Here is a 14,451-nt window from a genome sequence, read left to right on the forward strand (position 1 = left end):
CCTTTGGTATTCCTGGTTTCCTTGTTTTGGCACTCGTAGTGATGGGTTTCTTTTTTATTTTTTTTATTTCACTTCAATATTCTTATATCAGATTCATTAATTTATGTTATAGATGTTATTGATTTGTTTTCTGAATATTTTTGTGCTTCATTGTAATTTTTTTTTTTGATTGTTTGTATCTATTTGTAAGCCTAAATAAAAATAGAATATACAAAAAAAAAACTCCATTGCTGGGGCTACTTCTGTTTGGCATAGTATAAATTTGGGGCACTACTATACGGCATAGTATGAATTGGGGAAACTATTTTATGGCATAGTATAGATTGGGGCCACTACTGTATGGCATAGTATGAATTTGGGGAACTACTGTAAGGCATAGTATGAATTGGGGGAACCACTGTATGGCATAGAATAATTTGGGGAAACTACTGTATGGCATAGTATGAATTAGGGAACTACTATATGGCATAGTATGAATTAGGGAACTACTGTATGGCATAGTATAAATTGGAGATCTACTTGGAGGCAAGTACGACGGGATGCTGAAAACCATCTAGTCAATTTTGTACAATTTACTCCAGAATGGGCCATCCTGGGTATTTTTCCAAAGGGTCAGAGGCTCACCGCGGGGAGCAGGAAACTATTACTAGCCATAAGTGCCGCAGCAAAAAAGACCATTTTGCAGGATTGGATACACCCAACTCCCATCAATTTTCAATTATATAAAGAAAAATTTAATTTTATTTTCTGTATGGATTGGATTGAGGTGGTGTTTGAGAAGGAGAGGAGGGTCGCTTTTTTCTTTGATACCTGGGAAAGTTTCATTGCAACTCAAATTTATCATAGTATGCGTCTGACCCAATGGTATGAAAACAGAACCCTCCTGGGTGAACCTCCTATTACGTTGCCTGGTGGGTGAGTGCTGGATTCCCCCCCCCCCCTTTTTTTATTTATTTACTTAGTAAATTATCAATTATTTATTATCTATTACCAGGTGTCTAAATCTTAATTTGTATTGGATTAAATGTTGGACAAGACGAACACAGATATGAATGCAGTTATATGAAAATATCCTGGAATATCTATATGTTATGACACTACGTATACTATTTTCTCGAATTTGTATTGGATCCTTTCTTTTATTTATTTCATATTATTTTGATGTACGGTGTTATTTGCTCCAATGAAAAAATTAAACAAAAAAAAAATTGGGGATCTACTATATGGCAAAATATGGGGTTCCAAATTTCAAATCTGCGCAGAGGGAAAGGAAAGGGATGACCTCTCCTGAGAAAGAAGTTACAGAGTGTGCGCAGTAGAAACAGGAAAAGGGAGCAGGAGCCGGCTGGCCAGGTCATAGGTGAGTGTGGGGATGGAGTTGGGGGACTAATGGGGGATATCATGATTTGAGTAGAGATTGGGGGAGGTAATATTGGCGAAGATTGGGGGGACATGATGATGTGGATGGCCTAAAAATAGTACTCAACATTCCCCCTGGGGGCTGCCAGACATTCCCCCAACGGTGGTATTCTGCATTGCAGAGTATCCCTCTACACTTCCCTTTAATTTAATGTTCTGCACAAGAGAAGTGTGATACATTATTAATTTTTTGATTCCTTTTATTGTTTTTATGCATAATTAATTTTTTTTTTTTTTTAGATATTTTTAGTATTTATTTGTGTTTTCCAAGAAATTTTTTTTTAAGGTTTATTGGATTAAATTGGGACAATATTTACTCAGTCTGATATTATATTACCATGTATTTATACTGGGTGCCGCACCGGAGGGCAGGGTGTGGTGCCCCGCTGAAACAGCCTAGCGGGAACGCTACGTACTAAGGTAAGTCCGGGGCGCCCTTAGCGTTAGCCACAGGAGGGGGGTTAGGATTATGGAGTCTAGCGGGGTTAGGGTTAGGTTTGGGGGGGGGAGAGATTAGGGTTAGACACCCCTAGAGGGGAAGGTTAGGGTTAGGCACCCCCAGGGAGAGGTTAGGGTTAGATTTAGGGGGCGGTAAAGGGGGGTTAGGGTTAGGCACCCCAGGGGGAAGGATAGGGTTAGGCACCAATAAGGGAGGGTTAAGGGGGAGACAGGGGAGGTTAGGGTACTTACCTGCCCCTGTTGGGCATCCGCTGTCGGGATTTGAACCGGTGGCTAAACAGCCGCCGGCATTTCAATCCCATTCCTTATCATGGATATACTAAACCACCTGAACACTGTATCCCAAAATGAGGTAACAAAATAAGTCGGAAAATTTCAACAAAAATTGTTTGGCCCAGAGATCAGTTTATTGGTCTGATGAATTCACCCCAAAGCCTGGTGTCACCCTCCTGTACAGCAGCCCTAGGTGAAGCATCTGTGTTACGGTAGAACTTGGTTAGTCAAACTTGAGCTGGACTTGTCTCCATACTAGTATGGGTCCATTATAATCAGGGGCGTATCTATAATGGGTGCAGGCTGTGCAGTGCACATGGGGGGGGCCCACACCGCACCCCCTGCACCCATATTTTCTAATACTTATCTCTCCGAAGCCCCTCATCGGGTGTCGCAGCCATGCACAAAACACCTGGAAAATGGCTACCCCTGCCATTTTCCCAGCATTCTGCGCATTCGCAGTGAGGAAATCACCTGCGCAGTAGACTCTGGGCACACACTAGGCGGAGTTTAATGGAGGTCGCGGTTACAGGTTTATTCCAGAACACAGAAAATAACAAATACCTAATACTTACCGTCGGAATGCCAGCGGTTTGGATGCTGCAGCCGGGATTCTGGCTGCTGGCATTCTGGGCGCCGGGATCTTGACCGTCGGGATACCAACTACATCCCCTGGCATTCGCGGCTGCCAGCAACTGCAGCGACTTTGCTCGCTACGCAGCTGCATAATGAGCGTTGAAACTTACTATGCAGATTTCAGGCACCATCCAGGAGTCATGTGGCTGTACATAGCGCCTGATACCCCTGACAAGCTTCTGCACCAATGCTTGCCCTGGGTGACACACCTGCCAGCGTGCTGCAAACATCCTGCTCATACAGTGCCAGCCTGGCCAAAATCCTGACAGCTACATTGTTTTCTAAAAAAAAATAATTGTGCCAGTTTGGATTATAATAGTGTAGAAGCTGTTTGCCGGACCAAGGGATTAGGTTGATGGGTGTCAGGCACAGACGACCTGGCATCACCGGCGTGTCAGAGCCAGTATTCACCCATCAGAACTTGGATGCGAGTCTGTTCACACAATCTAATTGTTTGTCAGGGCATCCATCACTGCGCCGACTGTTGCCAGTGTATATTAATTAAAGTCAATTAGTGCAATTTCAGAAGTGACACAATGGGTATTTAATACCCGAGCCCGCGCCAGTTAACCTCATTGTGTGATAGAGATTTGGCACTATCAGCTTGCAGGTAAATGATATCAGCAGTAATGGGAGAATGAAACATGAGCAGAGGAGCAGCGTGTTATGATGAATGGGGTTATGTAACAGGAGGAGTGAATGTTCCGTCGTACCTGATTGTGCGCTGAAATAGATTTTTAAATGTCCCTGATGGATCTCGTCACCAGCATATATTGCTCCTCGCAATGTCTGGGCTATTGAGACGTCACTGCGGCCTTGCTGCAATGGCTCATGTTTTACTATAATCCTACGCTGACGTGAAATATTAGCACATCGCTGCAGCTTTCCTGTAATATATACACATAGCTAAACCTATTACAGAGAGATTATTACAGTCTAATGCCTCACTGATAGCAACATTCCTCCCCCAACCTTATACAATCACTGCTATTCACCTCCTATATGTTGTGATGTTTGAACGCACTAGTTCTGTGTCATTTCTGTAGATCGCCAAATTCTCTCTTTGATGTGGAAGCAGCAGGAGCACCCCTAGGGTGGGTTTCCTGTGCTTAGACCACTTCACCAGTTGCTGGACAGTCACTACAATGCTTGTGACTAGATGGAGGGGGGGGGGGGTGTAACTTGTTCAAGAACAGACCAATTGTGTGCTGAGCATCTCTATCAGGGGGCTCAGGAAGAGGGGAGTCTGTAGTTGCCTGAAGGGGCATATTTATTACAATCTGCATCTCAGATGCGGTTGTGATGCATTAATTTGGAGTCAATTTGCAACGTGATATTTGCAAATATCTCATGAATGTATTATAATTCGCATCCCAGGACAGAGCTGGCAAGAAATCTCTGTCCCTGCGAATCCCTTCCCCGCACTTCTTGTGTACTTTTTGCAAAACATATCATGAGTATGTGCCAGCTACTCCTCCACTGTGCTACTGCCTCTTCTATGCCCCTGCCTCAAAGCCCGTGCACCCGTACCTCCTCTGTGCCCCTCTTCTCTATGTGGTATATTCAATTGGCCGCGAAGGGTTTTGCGAGGAAAAAACCTTGCGCCCCTCGCGACCAATTTCGAAATCCCACGGGTATGCGCGCTCCCGATACCCGCGGGATTCAATTAAAAAAACAGTGGGCGCGGGGTTTTCATCACTGAAAACCACGCGCCGCGTAAATTCCCCCCCCCCCAAAAAAAATCACTTACCTGTCGGGGTCTCCGCGGCTCCCAGCGGCCTCCCCTCTCTCTTCTTACTGGAGAGGGGGCTGCTGGGAGTCCCGGGGGCTGATTGGAGGAGCAAGGGCTGCTGGGAGATGTAGTTCTCCCAGCGCCCATTCCGGGGGGCCACACACACCGCACCGGGTGTCACACACACACACATACTCATGCACTCATACACACACCACACAGTCACTCATACACACTTACATACAGCGCACACACTGACATACTCACCGCTGCAGCAGAAGAGCCGGCTCCCGACGCTGGATGCAGAAGACAGCGCTTCGGAAGGTGAGTAATTAAGGACTAATTAAGCTAATTGGATACTTCCAATTGCTTAATTAGCCCTTTGGGGAGGGGGGGGGTGTTGTCAGAGCAAGTACACGTGATTTTTCCTCAGAACATTGATTTCTGGAAAAATCACGCTTGCTCAGGAGGTGCGCAATAAAAAACCTCCCGGCGCGTGTTTTTATTAAAAACACGCACCTAATAGAATAGCAAAAAACCCGCACCTGCAGGAAATACCTCGCAGGTGCGGGTTTTTGGCTTTTCTCGCGGCCAATTGAATATACCCCTATGCCTCCCTCCCTGATGAGTTTCCCTGATCCCCTAGATCTCCCCTTTATGTGCTGCTGCTCAGCTCCTGGCTTCCTCTTACTGCCCCTCTCCCATCTGTTATAGAAAAGAATGAAATCAGTTTACCTGTACCCAGGGATCGGTGATCTCTTTCTGTGACCCGATCAGCTGATCTGTGCGGTCAGCTGTGCTGCTGGCCAGGACTTTCACTGCACTTTAGCTAACTGCACAGGTCACAGAAGGAGCTCACCGATCACCAAAACCTGGATACAGGTACATTTTATACTATTTATTTTCTATTATAACTATTTATTTTCTCTGTGATCAGCCTGTGGTCTATTAGACACACAGGCTGATCACAGAAGCTGGCTTCCGGCTCTGCTCTGCCTGTCAGTAGCCAGAAGGGCAGAGCAGCAGTAGGGGAAATGGAGGGAAGCCTGCATAATGCTATGTGAAGATGGTATTATTCTTGCAAGGCACCCTCCGGTATAATTTTACAATTTGCCTTTAGTAAATGTGAAACGGATCGCATTTCCCATTATAGGTATATGCGAATTTGAGGGCAAGAAGAAAAATGTTGTGAATTCTCCACCAACAGACCTTTGATACTCTGAAGTAATACTAAAATAATGTGAAACGGGTGTGAAAACCCTACCTCTAACCCTAAACTAAGCCTAACCATGTTTTCACATTATTTTAGCAAAAAAATATTAATAAATATGCCGCTCAGTGTCTGTCTGACCTGTGAGCCTTTCTTCCAGCACTGTCAGTGTGTCTGTCTGACCTGTCAGCCTGTCTCCCAGCACTGTCAGTGTGTCTGTCTGACCTGTCAGCCTGTCTCCCAGCACTGTCAGTGTGTCTGTCTGACCTGTCAGCCTGTCTCTCAGCACTGTCAGTGTGTCTGTCTGACCTGTCAGCCTGTCTCCCAGCACTGTCAGTGTGTCTGTCTGACCTGTCAGCCTGTCTCCCAGCACTGTCAGTGTGTCTGTCTGACCTGTCAGCCTGTCTCCCAGCACTGTCAGTGTGTCTGTCTGACCTGTCAGCCTGTCTCCCAGCACTGTCAGTGTGTCTGTCTGACCTGTCAGCCTGTCTCCCAGCACTGTCAGTGTGTCTGTCTGACCTGTCAGCCTGTCTCCCAGCACTGTCAGTGTGTCTGTCTGACCTGTCAACCTGTCTCCCAGCACTGTCAGTGCGTCTGTCTGACCTGTGATACTGTCTCCCAGCACTGTCAGTGCGTCTGTCTGACCTGTGCTCCTGTCTTCCAGCACTGTCAGTGCGTCTGTCTGACCTGTGATCCTGTCTCCCAGCACTGTCAGTGCGTCTGTCTGACCTGTGAGCCTGTCTCCCAGCACTGTCAGTGCGTCTGTCTGACCTGTGAGCCTGTCTCCCAGCACTGTCAGTGCGTCTGTCTGACCTGTGAGCCTGTCTCCCAACACTGTCAGTGCGTCTGTCTGACCTGTCAGCCTGTCTCCCAGCACTGTCAGTGTGTCTGTCTGACCTGTCAACCTGTCTCCCAGCACTGTCAGTGTGTCTGTCTGACCTGTGATACTGTCTCCCAGCACTGTCAGTGTGTCTGTCTGACCTGTGATCCTGTCTCCCAGCACTGTCAGTGCGTCTGTCTGACCCGTGAGCCTGTCTCCCAGCACTGTCAGTGTGTCTGTCTGACCTGTGAGCCTGTCTCCCAGCACTGTCAGTGTGTCTGTCTGACCTGTGATCCTGTCTCCCAGCACTGTCAGTGTGTCTGTCTGACCTGTGAGCCTGTCTCATCCTGGTAACCAGCATGACTCCACTCCAAGCTCCTTCAAAGCAAGTCTGCAGGTAACAAGTGTTGTCATCCAGCTATCAAACCCCCTCATCCATAACCCCCCCCACACCATTGGTCGGGACTATCATTTCTTGCCACAAACCAGCTCTACCCCTCCAGTACCCAGCCTGGAACGGAACGGACCTATAGGTAAGCGGGACGCCTCTATCCTATATCATTGAATGAACTAGCATGGCGTCAATTTGCTAACCATCTGGACACTTCAGTGTGCATTTACCCCAATACTGCGTTTCATTTTCTTGTCTATACTCCGTAGTATCCTCATTATTTGAGTGTATATTGTTGTGAGCAACCTCATTTGTACATTTATTACAGGGTTGTGATATTGTATTTCAGTCGATACAATCTTTTTCTATACCTGTATAGTTTCTGTCACAAATATATGTATTACAATTCTGTGGTTGACCATTAAACAGATTTTTCACTCATTATCCATCCAAATCTTTATTAGACTAAGGTACACACACCACAAATAGGGGGTATAGCGCGGTAAAACTTCGCTCTATATAATTGAGACAAATCTCGCTGCAAGTTGGCCAGAAAACACAATAAGCTAAATGTATATATCACTTAATCAGTGCATACAGTCTAGTCCAGAGATCTGTTCCTCCTGTCACATTGGGATCCCTGACGAAGCCCCACAGGGGAGAAACTAGTTGGAGGAACCCTCTACTCAGCTATCTCTATTACCCCGAGACACCGGAAGGACGCACACCCAGTACCCGGAAGTGCGGCCGTGCGCTCCAAACAACAGGGGAGTCCGTGACAACTGCGGCCAGCGAGGAATGCAGCTGCTATTCCCACTCCCCGCTACAACTATAAACCGGACCAGTAAAGGCTGGGAAAACGGGACATTGGCGCTACGAATACACCAGAGATGGTGAGTGCCATATACAGAGTGAAGATTATTACCATCTTTGGGTCATGTATGTAACCATCCTACCCAGCAGTAATATACTACACAGCTGGCATCCTACCCAGCAGTAATATACTGCACAGCTGGCATCCTACCCAGCAGTAATATACTGCACAGCTGGCATCCTACCCAGCAGCAATATACTGCACAGCTGGCATCCTACCCACATCCATTTTGGGCCACACACAGCTATTGTAAAATAACAGTGTGGCATTTCAAACTTCGTGACTATACTTGGTTACAACTGTGGATCCTAATTCAGCCAATGTGACAGGAGGAACAGATCTCTGGACTAGACTGTATGCTCTGATTAAGGGCAATATACATTTAGCTTATTGTGTTTATTGGCCAACTTGCAGCGAGCTTTGGCCCTGATTCAGAGCCGCTCGTAAGCGGCCGCTCGTTCGCTCCAAGCGATGTTCGCACATCTGCGCATGCGTATGGGTCGTAATGCGCATGCGCCAACCAGTCATTGCGGTCGGAAATCGAGCGCTCGCAAAATAGCGAGTGCCTGCTAATTTGAGTGACAGGATGAGGCGTTTGTGGGTGGTAACAGGGGAAGGTGCTTGAAAACGGGGAGTGGAGATCCGAACACAGGCGTGCCAAACGGTCAAAACGGGCGTTTTAAGGGTGTGCATAATTAACAAAGCAGCGTCATCGGCCACGTCACTTGGTTGTCTCTTAGCCTAAACTGTTCGCATGATTGCGGTAGGAAAATCCTACCACAAGCACTGCGAGCAGTTCAGACTCCTTTCGATGTACTCGATTAATCAAATAATAGCGGAGATGACGTAGGATGCAAGCGGCCAGGGGGCGTCTTTACAAAATAGCGAGCGCATGTTTCGTATGCTCGCTCAGACATAGAGGCGTCAACAGACCGCAAAGAGCGATCGCTCAATTTAAATAGCCGGCCCCTTTTTCTGAATCAGCGAGCGCAAATAGCGTCCGGCTCTGAATCAGGCCCTTTGTCTCAATTATATGTTGCCTCTCCGCAGGCTATACCTTTTTTGCGCTCGCGCTCGCTCTGAATCGGGACGTTTTTTTTTTTTGTATTGGAGCCGGCCTCCTGGCCGCTCGCTAAGATGTGGGTGACCACCCACAGCTTTTTACGAGCGGCCTAGTGATGGTCGCGATGGTCTCGACCATCGGGCTTGCAACGAAAACCTTGTGGTAGGGTCTCGTCTGCCGCAAGCCCCAGTGAGCTTCCGGGTCTAATAGAGCCAGAAGCTCACCACTGACATCACCAGTGATGTCAGTGGAGCCGCCCCCAAACGGCAGGCGTTCCTTCAGGAACGCCTCCATTTGCACAGCCACCCCCCCTCCCCGTCTACAAAACGGGGCGAGCTGTCAATCAATATCGACAGCCGCCCCGTCTTGTAGTGAGCCCAGGAGCGATGGAGCAGCAGTCGCTCGCTGGGGCATGCGCAGTGGGGGACCATCGACCCACTTGCGGTGCGCTCGCGAGAGGGTCTGAATCAGGCCCATAGTCCTCTGTATCCAGATTATTAATTGAATATTTTAATACTAGATCTTATATAAAGGCATATCACGCCTTTTTTTTTCTTATCTATATACATATTAAATATATTGTACTACACCAAGTGGATTACTTTCTTTCTATTTCTCCTTATTACTTTTCCTTATTACCTTTTTTTCCCCATTGTTATTTCCCTCTACCTTGCTTATTTCTCTATAAGTATACGCCGGTAATACATTCCGTTTTAACAAATGTATTTGGTCTTTCAATTTGGTAATTCTATAGCAATTAGCCGACCATTGGAGTGTGTGTATCCATCTTCTAGCACCCTGCACCTGTCACAAAACGTGCAGTTCCTCTTTCCTGCCTGGGGTGTCACTCTCTGCTCTGGTGCTTCTAGCACACTCAGCCAATGCAACAAACTGCTGAGATACGGACCAGAGTGGGCTAGAAGCACCAGAGCAGACAGCGGCACCCCAGGCAGGAAACAGGTACTGCACAGGTTGTCACACATGCAGGGTGCTAGAATAAACACTACATCTTAAACTATAAAAACTGCATGACTGAAAACCAGGATGGCTGATGGTTCCCACTTGTGTGAATGTGTGAGGTCCGTGTACAACCGGAAAGGCACAGGGTCATGGCTCATTGCAATCCGATTGCCCAACACTCGGGCAGAAGAATTGGATTAGACTATATGTATACAGCACTACCAGCAGATTTATCCCTCATCTCTTTATTGTTAACTAGTCCCATATCACTTTTTTTATAAGAATATAAGACAAGTAGCATTTTAGATTTACTGATTAATGTTGCAACTCAACAATTTTCTTTGTAGTTATAATAACTGAACAATAACATGAGAAGATCTAACCAACAGTGGTGCCACCAAAGTTCTGGCCCCTGAGACTCAGCAAGACTCCGCATCCTGGCAAAGATGCGCTCTATAATATAGCATGCCGATCTAACAGCTCTTACCGAATATCACATCATTAGTGAATTGAGGATTTTAATTTCTCTTTCCCATTTCATTAACAGGAAGACTCAGAGGTCGCCGAGGCGGGACGGAACCTGGAGCTGATTTTCGAGGACATGTTGAAAGAATCTTTCCCCGGTAGAGTCTTCCCCTTTCCGCAAGAAGATGACTCTGAGACGGAGGAGATAGGCGCTGAACACTGTCACATGACTTTGAAGGGCTTTCATTGGCCGTCCTATGGGCAAGACTGTGTGCAGCCCAAAAGAAGGAGACGCCATATCATCAACCAGAAAACAAAGGAATTCAACCTATGTTGAGTCTTGAGCCTGAACCTTGACAATGTCAGGAGAACCATTTGTTGAGCCATCTAGGACTTCTAAGATGAAGCTAAATAACTGGAACTGGTGACTTCTTTATTTATTAATATCTGCTATGATGTGTTCTTAGAGCAGGTACAACATACGCTGAAGGTTTTTCTTTCATCTGGTCTGGGCTTGAAAGACTTTGTCAATATTGGTGTTGGCCACCAAACTTGGTCTGCCAGTGCTTGTAATTGGACAATGTGTGTAACAGGCGTGCCACCGTGGCATATGGATGGACTAGTAGCATTGTGGCTCTGATGGTTGCTGTACGGATGCTCCATATGTGCTGTCAGGCCTGTTGGACCTGCGACATACAATGCACATATGTAGTTGCCTTCACCTAGAAGCCAAAACCCAGGAATGAAAAATGTTTTGTATGTCTGCCAACACTGCCATGGAAACAATGTGTAAGAAACGCGTTTTAGTACAGTTTTTTCCCACTATATATTTACAGGACAATTTGCTGATTGAGCCGCAACACTGTTCCACATCAACGGAGGATTTAGCCAAATGATTTTGGTAAAAGGTCATATTTTGTGATACGCTTCCTTATAGACAGTCACCGCATTATAAAAACAGGATAAAAGGTTTCTCTCTTCAAAGAAAATATCGCGTACAAAAATTGTATTTGTAAATTGATTTTAATCTCTCTTCTGACGGAAATTGGTTGATTTCAAGAACCTGTTTTTGGTTTCATACTTTCATATAAGATATTTTAAAGTGTCTTTAAAAAAAAAACACATTTTTACCACCTGGAAACATTTCCTACATTAATTTAAACAATTCTACAGTGACCACAAATATTGTCCTTTATAAATGAAGTTGATCAGTTTAAATTGTATATAAAATGTTGTATTTTCCATTGGTGACCCGCGACCTACAGAGTTTAATGTTAAAATAGTTTTACTACAGTTGTTTCTTAGCAAAAGTTTTCAAATTTCGATTGTAAAGTGAAAATAAACCTTAATTTACTAAGAGCAATGAATAGCTGCCTGTTTCCATTTCTGAAATGTTTACTGTATTACAGGACACAGCTATGTTTGTAGAATTGGGGCCTACTATTGGCCATGCATTTGGGCCCATATGATGGGGCCAACTGTAGGGTCTGTGTGTATAGGTCCACTGACAGGGTGTGTGTGTGGGGCCAGCTTTAGGGTCTGTGTGTATGGGGCCAGCTTTAGGGTCTGTGTGTATGGGGCCAGCTTTAGGGTCTGTGAGTATGGGGCCAGCTTTAGGGTCTGTGTGTATGGGGTCAGTGACAGGGTCTGTGTGTGTGGGGCCAGCTTTAGGGCCTTTGTGTATGGGGCCAGTGACAGGGTCTGTGTGTGTGGGGCCAGTGACGGGATCTGTGTGTATGGGGCCAGCTTTAGGGCCTGTGTGTATGGGGCCAGTGACAGGGTCTGTGTGTCTGGGGCCAGTGACAGGGTCTGTGTGTATGGGACCAGTGGCGGGGTCTGTGTGTATGGGACCAGTGATGAGGTCTGTGTGTGTGGGGCCAATGACGGGGTCTGTGTATGTGGGGCCAGTGACGGGGTCTGTGTGTGTGGGGCCAGTGACGGGGTCTGTGTGTGTGGGGCCAATGACGGGGTCTGTGTATGTGGGGCCAGTGACGGGGTCTGTGTATGTGGGGCCAGTGACGGGGTCTGTGTATGTGGGGCCAGTGACGGGGTCTGTGTGTCTGGGGCCAGTGACAGGGCCTGTGTGTATGGGACCAGTGGCGGGGTCTGTGTGTATGGGACCAGTGATGAGGTCTGTGTGTGTGGGGCCAATGATGAGGTCTGTGTGTGTGGGGCCAATGACAGGGTCTGTGTATGTGGGGCCAATGACAGGGTCTGTGTATGTGGGCCAATGACGGGGTCTGTGTATGTGGGGCCAATGACGGGGTCTGTGTATGTGGGGCCAGTGACGGGGTCTGTGTGTGTGGGGCCAGTGACAGGGTCTGTGTATGTGGGGCCAATGACGGGGTTTGTGTATGTGGGGCCAATGACGGGGTCTGTGTATGTGGGGCCAATGACGGGGTCTGTGTGTGTGGGGCCAATGCTGACTATGATAGAAAGGTGTCAGAACACATGGTGCCGCAGACCGATCAGAATGCCCTTGCCCACTCCTGTGCTTCGCCAATAGCGCAGATAATGGCCACGTGAGCGGTAGAAGGTGCCCTGCTCTGATGAATCACGTTTGACATCATATGGACGACTGGGTGCGTGTGTGTGTTGTTTACCTGGGGAAGAGATGGCACCAGGATGCACTACGGGAAGAAGGCAAGCCTGCGGAGTGTGATGCTCTGGACAATGTTCTGCTGGGAAAACCTTGGGTCCTGGCATTTATGTGGATGTTACTGTGACATGTACCACCGACCTAACCATTGCTACAGACCGAGTACACCCTTTCAAGGCAACGGTATTCCCTAAAGGCAATTACCTCTTTCAGCAGGATAATGCGCCCCCTGCCACACTGCAATAATTGTTCAGGAAGGTTTGAGGAACATGACAAAGATTTTAAAGGTGCTGACTTAGCCTCCAAATTCCCCAGATCTCAATACGATCGAGCACCTGTGGATTGTGCTGGAAAAACAAGCCTGAGCCATGGAGGCCTCACCACGCACCTTACAGGACTTAAAGGATCTGCTGCCAACATCATGGTGCCAGATACCACACCTTCAGAGGTCCTGTGGAGACCATGCCTGGACAGGTCTGAGCTGTTTCGGCAGCACAATGGGAACCTACACAATATTAGGCAGGTGTGCCGGCTCACAATTTCCAAATGGATAAATGTATAACCCATAGTAGGGCTATAATCATGTAGTGTAGGACCACCAGAGCAAAGACGCCTTGCCCTGGCTGGTGGCTTACCATAAGCTTGCAAACGTGTATGTAACTGAGATCTCTGCATTACTATTAATGCAGGTCCATTATGGTGTGTGGGAAGAATTTGTGCTGCAGTAGCTCTTCTGTGGGATCAGACCAGACGGGATAGCCTTCACTCACATCAATGAACCTTGGCCGCCCATGACCCTGTCATGGTGTACCCATGCTGGTGTGCTCTAGAACGTATAGGTAAATGTTACCCATGCATTCTCATTCAGACAGCACAATCAGAGACCACACGGTTGCACAGGATCTAGGTGGGCACCCAGCTAGATAACACCTTACACACGAGTACTTGGGCCGCACACAGGTAAATACTGCGATCCCATCTCTAACAGGTCATGTGCACGGCATATAACCAAAAAGGGAGGGAGGTTTATTAACGTAAATAATTTCCACCATTTTTTTTTTTTTTTTAGGATCATAAATAAACTTTTATAACTTTCCGAACCCCCTCTCCAGCGACTGTTGGATAGTTCCACATTAATACAAAATGTCAGGTTTAATTGCATCGTACAAACCCTGCATGAGACGTCTCCCATCGCTGCCCTCCAAAATAAATCTTTACTTTCCAGCTATAACTATTATATTACAATTTGTTTTATATGATTAATAACTCATTCCGAGCTGATCACTTGGTTCCCTTGTTTAATGAATGGGTTAATTTGCAGCGATTTTGTTAATGCATCAATTCACGGTGTAATCTGAGAAACTCATCAATTTACGGAGACGAATCTCCAGAGTCTCTATCTGTTTGTTTGCACAATGAGGCTCCCAAATAGTAGCTCTAGGAAGAAGTAAAATTAATATTTATTTAACTGGCGCATTAGCAAGAGGGGGTCTATGGCCTCATCTCACTGGTACAAACTGGTGGGGCGTGGCGCTGCATAGGCGGGCATA

General features: G+C 46.8%; 1 protein-coding gene across 2 annotated transcripts in view; it reads left to right on the forward strand.

The window, feature by feature from the left end:
* The window catches only part of TRIM66 (tripartite motif containing 66), a 70,653-nt gene extending 59,021 nt beyond the window's left edge, over nt 1-11,632 (forward strand). For both annotated transcript variants that reach the window (XM_088482779.1, XM_088482780.1), the window contains exon 18: nt 10,385-11,632. In XM_088482779.1, coding sequence (XP_088338905.1) covers nt 10,385-10,639 — 255 coding nt within the window. In that variant the 3' untranslated portion in view covers nt 10,640-11,632. The remainder of the gene's footprint in view (nt 1-10,384) is intronic.
* The last annotated feature ends 2,819 nt before the right edge of the window (nt 11,633-14,451 follow it).

Source organism: Taudactylus pleione, unplaced genomic scaffold (genome assembly GCF_031769625.1).
Source record: "Taudactylus pleione unplaced genomic scaffold, aTauple2 ptg000295l, whole genome shotgun sequence".
NCBI lineage: Eukaryota > Metazoa > Chordata > Amphibia > Anura > Myobatrachidae > Taudactylus > Taudactylus pleione.